General features: G+C 31.4%; 1 protein-coding gene across 4 annotated transcripts in view; it reads right to left on the bottom strand.

Moving 5' to 3' along the window:
* LOC146533531 (uncharacterized) overlaps positions 1-19,369 on the bottom strand; it is a 68,488-nt gene that overhangs the window by 13,546 nt on the left and 35,573 nt on the right. For all 4 annotated transcript variants that reach the window (XM_085194821.1, XM_085194823.1, XM_085194824.1 and 1 more), the window contains exons 3-4: positions 17,343-17,530; positions 16,486-16,581 (exon numbers count right to left, since the gene is read on the bottom strand). In XM_085194821.1, the coding sequence (XP_085050947.1) occupies positions 16,486-16,581; positions 17,343-17,530 (284 nt within the window). The remainder of the gene's footprint in view (positions 1-16,485; positions 16,582-17,342; positions 17,531-19,369) is intronic.

The raw sequence follows: 19,369 nt of genomic DNA, 5'->3' as shown, positions 1-19,369 counted from the left end.
TTAATATTGATTACGAATGCTAAAAAGAATGATGAATAGTCATTGTATATTATTATTAGTACATTTATATAAATATAATTACGTTACATTCATTCTTGACATATTTAGTCTTTATTTTTACTTTATTTACATTAATTTATCACCATTATCGACTTAATTACAAGATTTAAAGTAGTTGTAGATATAAAAAAATATCACATAATATTATGTACATTGCATTTATAATGAGAAAAAATATTTCTTTGTAGTAAATTCCATTATTCTTCGACAACTTCGTTTCTTATTTTTTAATTTTATTGATATAGAATATCTTCTTTTATTTTACTTTTATCAGTGGTAAAATTATGCAATATAATTCAAATTAATGTAATTAACCCATATGTAATTAATCGCATGGTATTTTCACCTTGAATGTAAAACTTAAACATAGCTATAGAGGTTTGAAAAAGTAATAATGTAATTAATTAAAAAAAATAATTAAAATCTTTTACGCAACCAGCTGGATCTAATTAACATCATTTACACTACGTGTATACGTCAATATGTTAAAATCAGAGAAGGGTGGCTTTTTATACCAAAAACCGAGTTTAATCCGTATATTTGGGAAAGCTAAAATTATTTGACTTAGCACCAGTTCAACACTTAAACAACAGTATCAGGCGTAGCCTAGTTTCATAAGCTATTTGATAAGCATCACTATATATTTGTCAAATATGAAACATAGTGTAAGCTCTCACTGCTCAAATACGTACTACCTCTTGTAAACGAGCTTTAAATAATTAAAACAACACATTATAATATTTACCTGATATGTGTAAATAAAATTGTGATCTTATGTAATGAATCATAAAGTCGAAACATTCCTCTTATATGAAATAACAATTGTTATAAACAACATAGTAAACAGTTGTTAATAACAACATGTTTGTTTGCATTAGGACTTTGTTGAATTAGAATACATTAACGAAATATGAAATCTCATGAAATATTCAAAGACTCATAAAATATTTTATATATCGCATAGTAGGATCGACGGAAAACCTAGTGTAGAAACACTCTGTTCCTCCTGACTCTACATCGAGAATTCGAGACACTGTCTATCATGCTTCGTCTTCTTAGAAATGTATATTTAACTATTAAAATCCCTGAAAAATTACTATACAATTACTGCCAGATAAAATCGCCTCTACATCATTTATGATAGTTTCTATAATAAGGCTTCACTTAGTTTTATTTAAAGTTAAAAGAAAAGGAAAACTCGCATTTACTAGATATACCGTATTCTATCTACATTTTTTAAAAACAACAACTAACACAAATAACAACTTACTTGTTACTCTTATTTAAAAAAATGTAAAGGATTCAAAAATACTTTTGAAACGCGATGCAACTCGTGAGCGCTAAATCACTATAGTCAAATAAAACTAACACTACAGTAAATAAAATGCAAATAAAAATATTGTATTATAAATTCTATTATTACAACATTTTCATATCCAATATTTTCTTTTAGGTAAGGTTATTACCGATTCTAGAATATTCTCAAATAGTTTTCTCTTGCCAAATCACAATTCTAAGCAATTATCTTTGGACAGCGGAAATTTGTAAAAATCTCCCTATAGAGATGCTAACAACATAAGTTGTAACAAACGTATAAGATCGGTCGATGCAGATTAATGAGAACATATGGCTTAATGGTCAAAGCGCTTCTACGGTTACCAAGAGCCGCGGGTTCAAAACCCTCTACGTTCAAATTTTTATACGTTTTCTAAACAAGTATATTAAATACATATATTAAATGGAAGTTCTCCCGGTTCGACATTGTATAAATTTAGTAAACTTTCGATAAAACATATTTATAGCGAAACAAAAAGAAAATACGAACCAGCAATTCTTGAGATTAGCACGTTCAATCTAAGAAAAACTATAGTCTTATAATATTAGTAAAGAAAGGTGGGCACTGGGCAGTGTTCGTAGTTAACCGGGTGAAGTCAGGTTACGTTATAGATAGTAGTTTGGTAGCGACAAGGCTTTTACCACGGCCGAACACAGCTGGACTTACATCCGATTTAGAGAAATAAATCTTTGTTTTGCATATTTCTATATACATATTAATCGAGGCCGCCATTAATTTAATGTAGAATTTAATTTATATGCATTAAAAATGTACGGCGCATATAATTTATTGCCTTATCATTATGTTGGCTTGTCTAAAAAAATAATAAACAAATAAATTTATTCGTTTATAAAATAGTTTTAAATTTTATAGTTTTAACGCAATATGTATGTGTATATAAACTTTTTCGTTGTGGTACTTATTAAGAAAAAGACATATTATGCAGTTTTCCCCGACTTAACAATAATCATACTATTATTTTTCTTCGAAGAAATAGAAATATAAAATATTACTGTAGTAACAACAAGTTATAAAATTCAAATAGAATTTTTCGTTGTAGACGTAATCTTCTCATATGTAAATAATAATTTATTTTTTTAGCTTTCTCTCCAGTATAGCAGGATAGGTTGTTTTAAGATATTTCGTTCTCCATTTTCTCCGATTTTCGAAACGTTGTGCACAGTTTGTGCACAGCACCGTGCTTTGTCTACCAAAGAGGAGAAATGCAAATAAAAAAACGATAATATTAAAAAAGAGAAGTATAAAAAGAAATATGATAAGTATATAATTTTTGTGTAGGGAATATCTAAATAAGGTAATTCATAGCAAATCATTATTATCAGAAGAGTTCAATGGGTCACGGTCAATTGCTTATCACGGTTGAGCTATTTTCATACAAATTGCAATAAACTTCTAAAAATAATTCATTTTAATAATTTTAATAAACAAACAACTAACAGCATGTCAACAATATATACCTAATGAATTTTCATCGAAATTTTATGCAGATAATTGAATGAATTTCAGTAAACATTATTTATCCGTGTCTAAATTACTATAATATCGAACCTTGAACATTCGTTCAAATCGCATATTATCCATATAAACGTTAATAAGAGCTAGGATCAAAGTTGGCATTGATTAAACGAAACCGATGAGTATCTTCAACATTAGGGCAATCGAGAATTAACATGTTAGCCTAGCTTGTAAATTAATTATGATTATTTTTTTAATAGCTTCACGCTTTTTGCCACATATAGTAGTTAAGCACTGTGGCCTCCGTTTTCCGCCCTATGTGCGTTGAGTGACGCAACTCAACACCGCGCTTTGCCTGCCTGAGGAAAGGGAAAGGAAAAAGGAATGGAAATAACAAAAACATTTTCTCCATTTCGCTAAACGCACCTCTCTCATTTAAATGAGATATCAGATTGTGAGAACCCGCAAGACCCGCAACCCGAACACGGAGTGTCTTGACTTTCTTCCCAAAAGAAATCAACATATTTTTAATTCACAACAGCTATTTACGTAACCATTAATATTTCTTTAGATTGTTTATTAAAAAGTAATAAGTTTAAAATTTTGTATGTATTATTTTATAGATAGACATAATATTCGAATGTAAAAAGTAAATGCATTTAGTTTCAGAAGTTAATAGACTTCTAATAGAGTTTACAAGGTCTAACTGAAATCATACACGGAAGGTATTTTATAGTGGACATGAATTTTCTTATCTTATACGCATATTATATTTGATAATTTTTTAATAAAAAAAATAAAAATCAACATCAAAACTAGGGCATGATATCTTAATTACTGTAAAGTAAAGTAAAAATTAGAAACAAAAAGATTACCTATTAATATTTATATTCTAATTTGCGATTTACATCCGCCATTTTGGTTATCGGTGCCAACTTGTGAATTTTTATTATTATTATTTTTTAGCTTTTGTTCGATGTATTGAGTTATCTATTAATTAATGCTACTTTTGTCTCACTCAATGTGCTCAAATAGGTGTTAATGTACAAATATTAAGTGGCCTTCAAGTACCTACCATTTTGTAACAAGCAGAAATTCCTTAGTACAATTTGAATAAACTAAAATGTCGTCTTTGTATACTTTTTGATGTCGGTTAGAAATAAAAGTTATTGTTTTACAATTTATTAGTTAACAAAATGACGCAGAAAACGAAGGACAGACATAAAGAATACAATTGTCGAATAAGGAATCCTCTTTTACATAATATTACAACTTTTTAAGTTCAAGCTTATAGCAATATAGTAAGCGAGAACCTAGTCTAAACACTCTGCTCTCCGTCTTCCACTCGTATTCGGTACACTGAGCTGTTAGTGGCGGAACTCAACACCACATTCATAGTGATTAATTGAAAAAAAAAAGTCCTCCGACTGGGAATCTAACCTACAACTATCGCGTTGGCGGTAAGATACTATTGCAGTTCGTCCCATTGTGCCACGATGGCCTCAATATTAATATTTATTTTTTGAAATATTTATATAAGCTGATAAAAACGCTTCAGTTCTAGGAAATAGAGACGGCAAGGTAAGCGTATAGCAACACAATTACAAATTACTCGTCTCTTTACCGTTTGACTACGAAATCTTGAGAACACAAAAAAATAAGAAACCGTTGGCATCGTACAGAAATATCTACTTTTATTATAAGTTTTTCTTTAGATAAACCGTTCAAGTGTACCTAGCACTGAACGTGATGATTTTGGATTTCAATTTTATTTGCGTCACTGTAATCATGATGATGATGGTGATAATCTTAAGATAGATCTTTTAGAAAATTGCTCTGATCCTCTTTCGATTCCGCGTCCATGCGCCCGAAGGTAGCTTACATAAATTTTTCACGAATTCTTGTAAATGATGGCTTTAAGACGTTGTAAAACAGTCAGTTAAGATAAAAAGTATTAAGTTCTGTTTCTTAACATTCAAAGTCTCTAAATCAGCGGAAACTGACAATATTCTCTACTGACACAGCAAAACGCTCAAAAAAGATGTAAGTAGGACATGAAAGATATAATATCTACTATATTTCTTGACCTGAAATACCAATCAAATTAACCAATTTTTATCTATGTTTTACAAATCCTCTAAGATACACTAACTAGAGTGTAAAAGTATCGCAAATTACTTTCTTTTTAATTTAATTAACCAGTTTTGGGATATTTTGCCTAATAAAAAATCAGTATTAGTTTTAATTTACGTATATTTTCATGATTTTTTAAATATTCACAAAAGGAACCTAGCGCTACATTCTACTACATTTTCACTTTCCAGCCATTTTTAGAAACGTCACCAAACAAACCTAGCCAAACCAGAAAATAAATAGTTTATATTCGCTCACCACTGACGTTAGCATTTGAAACATTACGTGAGTAGAGAAACTAAGCCCTTTAATAGTGCGAGGAAATAAAAAAAAGCATTATTTCCCTTTAGTGGAAATCGAACACACAACCGTCGCGCAGAGAAACGCAGCCTCACTGCACCACATACCCTTCATATATTTCATACTTAATATATTACATCCATACCTATATTATAAATTCGAAAGTAACTCTGTCTGTCTGTCTGTCTGTCTGTCTTTTCCGCAATCAGGGCCAAACCGCTAATTTAATTGTGATAAAATACTCATATAGAGATACTTGAGGGTCCCGGGATGAACATAGGATACTTTTTTTTCTCATATTTGTAATATTTTCGTTATATACCAATATATTAAAATAATTAATTTGACAAGGAATTTATTCCGCCATGTTAATAACAATCGTCGCTACGCGTTGCTAAGCAACAGCTTGCAAAGTTTGCTGTTTTAAGAAAACGTCACCCACAGTGAGTTTGCTTAATGCATACATGGTGCGCGCCGATATAGATTTATACAAATCTCTTTATACAAATCATTAACAAAAATTAGATGATTTCTATAATTTGATATTCATCCTTATGAAAATAAATATAATAGTCACTTTTAGCATTTCATCTAGATGGAAATTATAATTTACTGTATAACATTCTAATAAATAATTAAGATGTGACTGCTTCCAAATGACCTAGCCTTCGGGCGGCATAATATGAGTATGACCGACGCGAACGGGCGGATGACTTTGATGATTTTGTAAATTTTTATAGATTTTCGAATTACTATTATTTTTTATGTAATTATTTGCTGCTTATAATTAATTTATCTCAGTTCGGTTATCTATACCGATGTTATACACTTAAAATATCGTAATTTTAATCATTTGGGATTTTATTTAATATTGTTCGCAAAAATTAATAATTATTTAATATAGAAAAATGTTTAGTACGCGCGCACAGCAAACTTTAGGTTTTTTTTCTAATATTAAGAATTTCCTTTAGTTACTTTTACTTCTTTGGTTTGTTCATTTCGGTTACTCAGATATTTTTTCTAATAATAAATCTCCACTTATTATTATTTTTTAACTTATTTTAATGATTTAGGCTTATATTTTCGCGGGCGTAGCCGCGTCCGGGCCCACTAGTGTATTTATATAATATTTATAGTTTTTTATTTCTTAAACGCTGTATCCATAGCGCACATAGCGAGTAACCAGACCTGGAAACCTATTGTTAAGACACTCCATTCTCCATTCTCCGCTCAACTCTGGAGACACGCGTACTAAGTGGACGAAGACGAATAAAAAAATTAAACAATTTAATTTCCCTGAGTGCAAATCGAAGCCACTACGGTCGCCTAACCACATAACATGTTAATCACAATTTGAACCGGAAAGAACTGTCTCAATAATACAATAACATCTCCATTACGTCCAAAGAGACATACTCGTATACCTGCTGCCCGCACAATACCGTAATTGTTACCGCCTCACATGGCCACGCATTGGCGCATCGGTATTAGCACAATGCCGGCTTAATTGCGCCTTTGTCGCTGTTTTATTTATGTGGATTATATATTTATTTGTAGATGAATATTGTCTGAGCGTATGAACGATTCTAGAGCATAATATCTATATTCTATATGGTAAAATAGTTTATATTTTTGGATTTACTTGAGCTATATAACATTTTATGTCTAAATCTTGTTTGTGCATAGTAAAAAAACAATTTTAAAGTGATATTAACCACAAGAGATTGTAGCACACAAGAAAACCAGGAAAAGAACTTGCACACCCCATACTCTACTATAAGCTTAAAATGTATACAAGATAAACAAAATAATCCTCATATATACTAAATCCCACTACCAACGATTACTATGTTACTTACATTTGTCAACAGCGCTACTTAAGCCGCCATCAGATCAATAAACAAATAACGCTAAATAAATAGGCATTGGTTTAGACCTACCTATGACAGAACCTCCTAAGGAAACCCTTTTTTTAAGGTGACTTAAGGACAGTTTCAAGTTCAATTACATAGGAGTCAGATGTCATCAGACGTATTTCATGAACGTGATATCATGTGATAGTGAGATAGTTGAACTTTTTACAGATGATGTATATCTATCGCCGCTATAACAACAAAAACCAAACAAAATAAATATTTAAAAGAGCTGCCATACAATAAACGTCATTATTTTGCCGTTTTTATAGATAATGATAATAAAGCTTCGTGAGCGAATATGTACTTTAGTCTTTACACTAATATATATACTTTAGATAGAACGGTTTTTTTAGCCTGGCACTTTAGATAGGAAGAAATTTTATATTTACTTTTAATTTTTCTCAAATATTAAATATTTTTTAAATATTTCATCGCTTCAAGAGCAAATCGAACTCACATCCTGTAACCGGCGCCACGACTAGCTAATATTGAGATAATAGTATCTCCATAGGGATTATATATGCAATACTTAACTAGAGGTAGAGTAGGTCTACCTATACGTTGCCTGTGAGTCACATGGGACTGGTTTTAAAGATACAACGACCGCACTGCTATGTTACTTCACATTCTACATTAATCCTTCATGTTCTTTTAATTCATTGAAATATTGGATATATTATTGTTATTTAGCTTACTTTATTCTAACTTAACGCTATATCACGTACATATATGAGCAGAGAGTACTTAGTGTCGTATGAGTCAAGTAGGTATCTACTAGGTTTTCCGACTTCCACCGGAATTCAACACATTGCGTGTATTAGTGAGACTCAACGCCAAACTTTGTCCTAGAGCGGGGACAAAGAAATTTATAACCCAGAATCGATATCGATACAGCACAGAGTTTCGAACCTGAGCTCCTTATTAAGACACTTCCGTTTCCCACTTTCAGAGGTATTCTGAAAGCATTAAGTGTTTAGTGGCGGAACTAGAGCTAAGAAATGAAAATTTAAAATATTTCATTGCCCCGAGTGCGAATCGAACACACAACTGACGCGATTACAGTCGCACGCTCGTGCCGCTACGCCCCAACGACCTCAAATATTGCGTTATTACCAAAATTATATATTGCGTAAAGATATTTTAGATAATTAAGCATCTATTAATTTTATCTTCATACATAAATTATTACTATAATGAAAACCGGTTTACTTTGAATACTGTTCAATATCAAACGAATTAAATTATGAAATGACCGGATATTAATCATTTATTGTATTGTTTTACTATATGTTTTATCTTTATGTCAAGCTAACTTTCGCCTTTGTGAACAAATAAAAAGTTGTATATGACACAGGAGTCATATGACATGACACATGACACATTCTCTAAGACGGCCCAGGACAAACAATAATTATTATTCCATGTTTGGTGATGGTGTTAACTCTATGTTTTATCTAATCGAATTTAGTAATGTAAATATCTACAATACAATCGAAATTCCGAGTGGAAAACAAACCCGCAATTATCACCTTACAGCCAAACGCTTCTTAAATGCGCCATGATGACATCATAAGAACTATTGTTAATAGTTTTTTTTTAAGTTATCCTCAGTTAAATATTTGAACAATATATAACGTATTTAAATTTAATATTTACTTAAACTCTGTTCTCGAAACTAAAACCTAATCACTATACAAGTTACCATAATATATTCTGAAGTATTTAATTATTTTTGCATACACGCTCTATCCACCGCAGACGTTAGGATCGGCAGAGGGAACTAGCTAGTGTTAAGACACTCTGTTCCACGCATTGCCCAATTATCAAGATCGTGTTCGTGTTAAACACTCAACGCCGTGGTTTGTGTTGTTACCAGAGTAAAAGGAAATAAAAAAAACCCCCTGAATAGGAACCCACAACCGTCGCGTTTACTATATGGTATGGTAAACGCGAGAGCCTACGCTCGCCACGACAACAATTATTTACGCTATACAATTCACATATGACAAATTATAACATTTAACCCATCAAGGTTAGTCAAAATGACAATATTTAAAAATTTTCAAACCATTTTACTCGTAGTCATCAAAATATTTTGATGATAGTGTTAAATGACACTGTATAAACGATAAGTCGACATATTAAACACACAACTAGTACTGCTATTACTGAAAAACCTAACTTTTAAAAAAACCTAACCTTTTTTAAGCGGAATTTCTTGCGTAGTTTGTCAATAATAATATGTAAAATTGATTTTTATTTGACTTTCCAAATTTATGACTATAGATAGCCGCTATCTGTACGCCAGGAAATTCTTGAATCTATTTTAATATGATTTTTATAACAAATTATAGCTCATTAATTTAACAAAATTTTAGAAAAATATTTTAAAGGTTTCTTTAGACCTCGGGGTACCTACAAATGCTTAGCAGTAGGTGCAAGAAACGCTGAAAATGAAAGGTTTCATTGAACATTATTACATGTATATCTTTCATTTTTAAACTAAAAAGCCACACTAAAACGTATTCATAACTATATACTCTGCATTCATTACTAATAATGGCTTTAGAGCCATTTTTTTTTTTTAATTTCAAGTTTAATTAAGAGGAGCAATGGACCACGACCGACCTGAAATTACGATGTATTCATAATGGTACTTTCAAACATTTCTTACTAAACAATTTAAATGTTGTTTAAATTTAAAACAACATAAGAAATACAGTATATAACTAGTAAAAATATAATTTCCATTAAAAAGTAAAGCTATATTAATAAAAATAAATTACCAAAAAAAAACTTACATTCACCCGTGTCTAATTAACAAAGAACTCTTCACGGAAATCCATATTAAATAATAAAATAACACTAAATTTGTTTAGTTTAATTATTATATCAATTTTTTTATTTAAAAAAAAATATTTAAAATTATTCGTAATTCTATGTGAACAGGTTCCAAGAGACGCGCGCGCAATGTTTAAACGCTAGTTCAGCTATGCCTAAATGTGCGAAATGTTGGCACTTGGCTCCTAGGTGTAGAGAGAATAAGTAAATTGATACATTCATGAATATACGTGTAATTAAAAGTCTTAAATTTTCTTTTTTGATTTTGTTAAATTAATTTGAGAGAATATATTGACTCAACAGTCAGCTTTTCCTTTTTATGTGACTTTTTTTTTCACCCTGTACCCCGCACTTTTCCCCGTTTCTCACTTTCTGCCAAATTTAAATAAATATTTGATTTCCTCGAGACAAGATCTAACCCGCAACCGTCAAGTAAGACCTTTGTGGTTTAGGGGCCACGACGTTTTTAACTTATAATTTACAAACAAAAACTAATTTCGTCATATTATGAAATTATTAAAATAGTTTATAACACTTTAATTTCCTGGCAAAACAGAGTTCTCACGTTAGTATCCTATTAATAAAGAACCTCCAAAAGGTTAAAGGGCATTTCTATGGAAAGGTTGTGTTGTCACGCACACATACTATGTATCAAAAAAATTAAGTAGTTTGTAATTTAACACAAACTCATCATTTTAATGATATCAATTCATCTATATATAAAATCAATCTATATATAAAATCAAAAGGTATCTATATATAAAATCAAAACAGAAACTACATGTGCTAGGAATCTCAAATTTTGCATAGGAGTTATTTATAGGACGTAGGTGCTCGCTAAGACGGGAATTTGCGATATTCGACTCCTAAGGGTTTGTTTTTGGGGTCGAAAGTTTGTATGACACTTCGTTACTACAAATGCTAGGAGCCTCAAATTTTGCATAGACGTCACTAGGATGTAGTCATGGAGACAGAAAGTAATAATAGCATAGTTCACGCGGGTGAAACCGCGAGCGGGCCGCTAGTGGACTATATAATCGTAAATTAGACTATATAATTAAAAAATTCAAACAGACCTACATATGGTATTACATCTGATAAGAGGCCACAGAAGAACGCAAAAAGTGACGAAACCCAACACCGCCCTTTTTCTCCCAGGGCAGAGAAATTTTGACCTATGTTTATTTATGGTGCATAATTTCCGGAAGTATATGATAAGCTGCATATTCCGGATTGTTACTTAACCGTTTCATGTCTCGTACCTCTTCATACATAATGTACAAGGAAACTTTTATTATGGTAAATAATCTTTTTAAAAGCAATGTTATGAAATATCTTGTTCTATCAATTAAAAAAGCATGTTCACGCGTCCCATATCAGAGTAGGCAAAGGGTAAGGTTTAGGATATTACGCTCCCCACGTTGGAGCCATTTTACAAGAAACGCAGCGCTTTACGCGTTTTGTCTATAAACGTGAGAAAATTAAAAAAAAACTCAAATTAACTCAAAACCATCACGATTTAATTATCAAACTCTATACTTATATGAAGATATTTAATAAAATGTTATTTTAAGCACAACAATATTTCATTGCCTTACTAACAATATATATAAATACATACTTATACAAAACTCTAGTACTGAAACATTGATTTTTAATAAAAAAATTAAAACCTGGTGACAAACGTTCAGACAAACAGACAGACAAAAAGTTGTAGAAAGAATTTTGATCTAAAATGTGTAAAAAGAATTTTAAAAGTCCTACCTATCAACGTCAAAGGTTTAATGTTTGAAAATTTACCGAAGTGATTATTTATGGGACATATTTCACTAGAACAATATTTGCGGGAAAATACAAGTATATTTTTATTTTACCTTTACCTACTTAAATATGATAGACATGGTACATAAGACATTGAGCGTATTACCGAATAGGTCGCGTAAAGCGGGACTTTACCTGTGATAACGTTTTGTCTATACTTTCATGTCAATATATTTTATAATATTTTTTCTTAAACTTTTTATAAAAGCATGTAGACAGAAAAACTTAATGCTAAAATACTTTGTTATTTACTCTTCAGAACTCAACGCCGTACTCTGTCTACTAGAGATAATTAATTTCCTCGAATAATTATCATGCTTTAGAGTCATTATCTGTTCCAGTGCCTTGTATACACGTACCTACATAAAAATTTTACCTAGAACCGGTGAAAAAAAAAAAGATAGGACTGCATTTGCAGTTTACTAGTTTTTTTTTTTTTTTAATTATTTAATCTACCTTCTGTCATGTCTCCAAAGGGGCAAGGTACGCGCGTGAAATTACAAGTTGGCCGTATACCAATATCAATTACCTATTTCGACCATTTTTGCGCAATGCATATGTAAATTCTAGTATTTTAGAACAATGGAAGTTAACATACGTGAGCTCGCCAGAATAATATTTATATAAAGTTAAAAATCTTTTAGCATATAAAAAAATAATGACACCATGAATGGCACAAACTAAAATTACTATATAAATACTAGCTTATCGGATTTGGATGATTATTTAGTACTAATCAAATAATTGGTTGTCTGTAATGTCGGTCTAAGGACAATAACTTTACGGTATGTCTTAAGTAAACATTGATGAAAATACATTTTATGAATTGAATTGAATTATTATCTCATCGATAATGATTAATGATTATCATTATTTTGTACTATACAAAGGAGTCAAATAAAAACAATTTGTTCGATAAATTAACATTACTAATTCATTAAACTATTTTTTTACTTAAATTATGCAGATTATTTAAAACAATGAGCTATTTAATTACCAGTAACAATGTTCTATTTAATTCTTCTTAGACCGATCATACTTTTCTATCGTTTGTTCCGCGTTTTCCCTTGCAGGGACAGGGACAGAGGCCCTCAGGCACCCTCTGCCTACCGCATAGTAGGGTAGGCAGAGGGAACCTTGTGGTCAGGAAACTCCCGTTCCCACTTTCTGTCCAATTTTTAAGAAATTGTACGTTGAGTGGTAGAACTCAAAAATAAAAGCATTTAGTCTACCACAACGAGAAAATTAAAATAATTGAAATTTAATAATTCGCTCGCGGAAGGCTCGAACCATCACATCTACAATCAGACACTATCACGGCGACCACAACACGGCTGCCTGTTGATGTTGTAGAAAGAATTGTGTAATGAAGTATTTTAAAGATTGTAGAGTTACATCTCTCCTTCGCATTTAATATATTTCACAAAAACGTGTGATGAATAAGACCTTTAATATATGTAAAAATAATCAATTCGTAATACTAATCGTCTATTTAGTTTTCTGTGAGAGTAGAGACACTTTACGTGAAGTAAATATAGAATTTGTTGATTTTTATGGTAGTGACTTACTATGTATACTCAAATTAAGAGAAGCTAATATGCATGCATTTGCAACTTTTATGCATACATGCATCTTTATAGCAAATTTTGTCAGTCAGAAGGACTTTGAAATGTGTTGCACTCCACAACCAACAACTTAATACTAGCATTATTATTGATATTTTACTAATTACATATAAGGTGGTCATTACAGCTTGGATAATATTTTCACATTTGTATTTAAACAAAGTATTTGACTATAAACGTGATTCTGGATTTGTGCGTCTTCACGCTTTATCCCGCATACGTTGATACGTAGACAAAGGGAACCTAGTGTCAATTCCAATTTGAGTGGAAAGCGCGAGTGATACTCAACTCTTTCACTTGGCACACATCCCAGGGTGGTATCAAATATATATGTAAATTTTTTTTCAATGCACTTAAATATGTGTATTCATATACAAGCATTATACATCAATACAACAGGTCTGTTGGTATGCGAATTATTATTTTATTTGCAAAATAACCGCATCCATATTGTATTTCTCAGAAACACCACCGCAGCCGGCCGATGATGGTATTTTAAATGTCTGCTATTTTTGGTTTTATTTTTAAGTCAAAAAATGATATGGTAACTTTGATATAATTTTAAAACACTATTACTAATATGATGGCACATATACTTTAATATACATAGTCTACACAGAGTTACGCTATATAAATAAAGGAGGTGCCTTCATCAAGGGGTAACTTCTAAATAAGCATAAAAAACATTGATAATGTGTAAATTGTTAAAATAATGTTTTTATAATACATAATATGTTTCTGTGTTATGATTTTATAATATTTTAAATGCATAAAAGACAAAATGGTTTAGCAAGAACTAACATCGGCACCTTTTTGGGGAAGATAAAGATCCAGTATAAACAAGATAAAATGTATTTACTAATTTCCGGATCCAAGTCCGAGGTTTAGTAAGAGTTTGTACTTACTTAGTATGAGCTAATAATATAGCTATTAACGTATATTATGTTTACTAAACTAAATTATGTATATCTTAATAAACTTACAAGCTTAAAAAATTATTTAGCACCTACTTTATTCGTTTTAAATATGGGTACGTAGAAATATGAGTAAATTCATAGTACGCCAAGAGGTGATGTACCTTATAGAGAATCATACATCATAGAGACGAATTAGTTATTTATTATGGACTATTTGCGGTAAAGACGTTTCTCTGAAAATGTAAATAGATAAATCGCCATCGGGGTTTGACACTTGAAAAACAGAGTAAAAAAAAGAAGAATAGAAAAATAAATAATATATATTTTTAAGAAAAAATATATATTTCTTTTTCAATCAATCAATCAGCTTCACGAGTGAGGATCGAACCCACAACCAGTCGCTTTTCACAGTCACATCTTGCGCCCCTGCGCCTGAATCTTTGAAATATGAGCAATCTATTCTAATATAGCAGTAGCGCCATCTAGCGGACACGAAACAAACTAATTCAATAAATTTGTGTTGACTCAACGCAAGTTAATTCAATCATACCGAGCCTTTTAAAGATAGTTCTTATAGATCATAAGAGATGGCGCTAGTTCTATGACAAGTATAACAATATTAAAGAATTCTCATGACTCATATGCATTACACAATATACATTTCATGACGTTATTTACGTAGTGTTACGACAGAAGTTAATTTGTATACGACGATTTATTTCAGTTCAGAAGATACTCTTATATTAATTTACGGTATTGTACCGTACCGTTATATCAATGGAGATTCATCTCGTGTTTTTTCATTATGAATATTTTTAGTGTATATGGTATAGACATGTGTAGATTATAATATTAAACAATAAAGTATTTTAAGTTTATTTCAAATTAATAATTATTATATTATATACAAAATAGCACTGCGAGTACAATGGTCAAATGATATTTGGCGGCCAAAGGTCATAAAAAAACGCGCGCGAAAAATCGTATTGTATTCTTCTTATACAAAATTTAAGTAATTTTGTATAAGAATAATACAATACGATTTGAATTGCATTCCTATAAATTTCGTTTTAGTAAAAAAAGATAATATTTTATTGAATATACTAACTACAAACATATACGTACATTTCTTTAATTAGCGTATTCGTTAGTGGAACCCTACTCTGGGATATATATACTTAGATAACATATATGTTTTATAAAAATGAAACCTCGCACCATTTTCTGAATTACTCTCCTATGCGTCGCACAGTTGGGTAAAAAAGCGTAAAATGTTTTTACTTCACATATTAACAAACAGATAATTAAAGCTTCTCTAAACACATTAATATACACAAAAACACCAGCTTTTATAACTCCGCGTAGAAACAATTTAAATGCCAATTTTAATTAGGTCGCCGCGATAAATAACCAGATGTTAAACATTCTGTTTATCTGCCGAACAAAGAAAAAACTGTTATTCGTTACACACGTTGTATAAACAAATAATATATAACCAATTACGACTTTCTTTTAATGCTTCACGCTGGCACAGGAAACCTGGGAATCTAGTTTTAAGACACTCCGTTCCCATTAAGACACTTCCGTTTTCTACTTGCCACCGAATTCTGTCATTCACATTCCTGTGCCCCTGCTCCAGGACGGCTCTCAAATTTATATATGTTTTCTAAAATATTTTCCCTTCCTAAATATATTTTTAAGTAAACTAGATGACGAGACGAGCAAAATGGTTTCTTGTGGTAAACATCATGCCTAACCATAACAAACGATTAGAGAACAACAGTTTTCTCAACAAATAATCGGACTTTGAAATAACCCACAGACCATTTTTTTTTAATTCACAAACTTTATTAACACAATACTATGTTTTATGTTAAGAAAGTCATTTAAAAAAAAAACTTAAAAATAGCAAACAAAAGAAGATAAACTAAGAGAAGTTCTCTGCTTTCACCAACGCATATAGGTATTGCACATTTAAACCTTCCTACTAGTCTTGATATAACAATTCACATTTAACGCCTCAATTTACTTACTAATTTAAATTTAAAAAAATGACTAACCTCTGCCCAGAAGCATACAATCAGAGACGATCCCGACATCAGGAGAGGATAGTACGCTGATAGCAGACTCGTCGCCCAGCTCTCTTGGAATGCTGACTGTGGACAAATGAATGACATATAGAAAAAACTCGATTAATCAGATTAATTGTAGTCAGACTAGTTGTGAATCATATGGAAAACGAATAACTGGAAGAATTAGTGTTTTTTTTTTTTTAATTTACCACCACCACCTCTAGCACCACCGAAAACTTAGTGGCAACTGAACTTTTTTACTTCTACACTTATACAAACAAAAATAACCTAACTTCTAAACATTAATGAAAGTTAACCGATTGAAAGTAACAAGTGATTTTTACATAATACGCAAGAACAGGAAAATAGTTATACTTAAATTATTTTCTTCCCTTTTTCAACTTTGATAAGTAAAATTTCGACTTTGTGTATAACCATTCAACAACCAATGTCTCGGATTTGGGTAGTGAACGAAGTGTTTTAACACTAGTTTTTTTTATTGCCGTAGAATATGCAAGAAAAAGAGTGAAAGGCGTTGAATTATAAATAGAGTTGAATGTGACTTTGAGATAAGACCATTAGGGTTTGCGTGACAAAGTTCCTTTGATAACGATATACATATATAGAAAGAGTTATAAGAGAAAGTCATAGATTATATAAAATCTTATTAATAGTTTCAATGTAATCCACTCACTGTAGATGCTGTCAGAGTTACCTCGGGCACTTAGAATATACCAATATAATTATCATACATAATTCTCTGTTATCTCCATTCTACCTAACTTAGCACTAAAAAAGGTTTATTTTTAAACTATAACTTTAAATATAATTTAAACTATCCTTACCGGTGATACAAAGTAAGCACCGCGTATGAGCGCAGCGAGGAACGCGACGAAATACAGCATCTTTTGCGTAGTAACTTTGCAAGCCTTGAGGAACGTGGGAGCTTTCAGCCGCCTGTACTCTGTCACCACGCATATTGTTAGCTGTACGGCGCACACGAACGCCACCATAAGGAATACACCACCAATACCTAGAACAGATAAATAAACAAATAATTATTGCTCTCGTGGCGCAAACGCATAAGCGTGTGGTTTTTTATGGGTCGGCTGCGAGTCCGATTCCATTTCGGAGGAATCATTTTCATTTCCTCGCTCTGGTAACAAGACAAAGCGTGAGGTGCAGTTCAGCTCGAAATTTCGGCGGAAACCGGAGAAGGAGTATTTTAAAACTAGGTTCCCAGGTTTCACCTGCCTAAGGTGCTATGTATAGGTACCTTACATACACCTAGATAAGTCTCAATATATTAACCTTAATATTCGTGTATTATTGAAAGTACTTTTTATTTTCTTGGTTAATTGCCAAATCATATAATCGTTTATCTAAACTTTAAAATTATTATAAAAATAAAAAAAAATCAATTCTAAAGGAACGAGATATAATAAGATTGTCAACAGTTTATGCAGAAGGAACGATAACGATACTGTTAATATTTCTTATAACATTGTTCTCTACTAATCCTTATCATCTAGCTAAGCATGAAGGTATATAAAGTGAGCGTTTATCGTTTACCGCCATGGTAAAATTGTAATAAAAACTCCACCGTAATATCCGTTAACACAATCAAAATGCAAGACGTAAAGTTAACTCACGCTATATAATTACTATATAATAGCAAATAAACGTACAAAATTGAATAGTAGTTTATAAACTACTTTAGTTAACTAGAAAATTTCAAGTACTTGAATAAAGCTTAACTATTCTAACGAGTCAATGTCACAGACAAAATTCGTACTAAAATAACAAAAAAGGAATTCTTCTACAATTACGTTTTATTTTCTTTAATGCTTCTCAGGGTCAAGGTTGTTGGAAGACTAATGCTAGAAAACTGCTTAATACGAGAAAACTGTAGTAAAAATTATTCAACGTTGCTATAAGAATACTTGAACTAACGAAGAACTGACGATGAATATCTAATCGTAGAGTTAATTTGTACACGGTAGTAGTAATAGCGAGTTATCTAGATACTTATAATATATATTATCAATAATCCAGTATAATCAAACACTAATAACCCCTTATTTGAAGTCGGTTAGTCATAAAATATAAAAAAACACCTCGTGCGCATAATAAATTCTACTAGATCCAAACAGGCAGTAAACATTTTAACTATAACAACATCCCATTTACGAACGTGGTACGCAGTAGTAACACGAGAACATATTTATCGTTACATTCCATTGAACTGTATTATACAATATACATACATATACATACACGTCTATACATATATACATATACTACGTCTCTGATACCTTCATATATTTGACATTACTATATACAACAAATCATGTTTACGACGGCCAATTGATAAAAGATACGAGTTGGGTCGATTGATGTGTATGAATGACTCACGGCAACTTTTTTATTTATAAAAAGTGTTTATATAATGAACCATTTGTATAAACTTTTTTTAGCGTCACTCTATATAGGGTAGCCTGAGAGAACCTAGGGCTAAGACACTCCGTTCCCCATTTCCCCCCAGCAGGGTAGGTAGAGGGAACTTAATGTAACACTCCGTTCCCCGCTTTCTGACGAATTCTGGATCTGGATCATCTCCTCGAGTGGGGATCGAACCCACAACCAGTCGGTGTTACAGTCTCACTTTGTGCCCCTGGGCCACGACTGGCCTCAATAGATAGTATAGATTTATTTATCTAAACATTTATGAGATGAGACAGGTATTACTTGTTTAGGTATCACACCTGCGTATGTATTCATAACAAGCAGATAGATAAACTACAAATTCTTTTGTCCGCGTGGTTTTAGATTTTTCAATCATATAGCAACAACTTACAACTCGTTACTAGTT

The sequence above is a fragment of the Heliconius melpomene genome, chromosome 12, assembly GCF_056956725.1.
Source record: "Heliconius melpomene rosina isolate 202511_hmr_F chromosome 12, ASM5695672v1, whole genome shotgun sequence".
NCBI lineage: Eukaryota > Metazoa > Arthropoda > Insecta > Lepidoptera > Nymphalidae > Heliconius > Heliconius melpomene.
The sequence above is the reverse complement of the archived record's forward strand: the minus strand, read 5'-3'. Positions and strand labels throughout refer to the sequence as shown.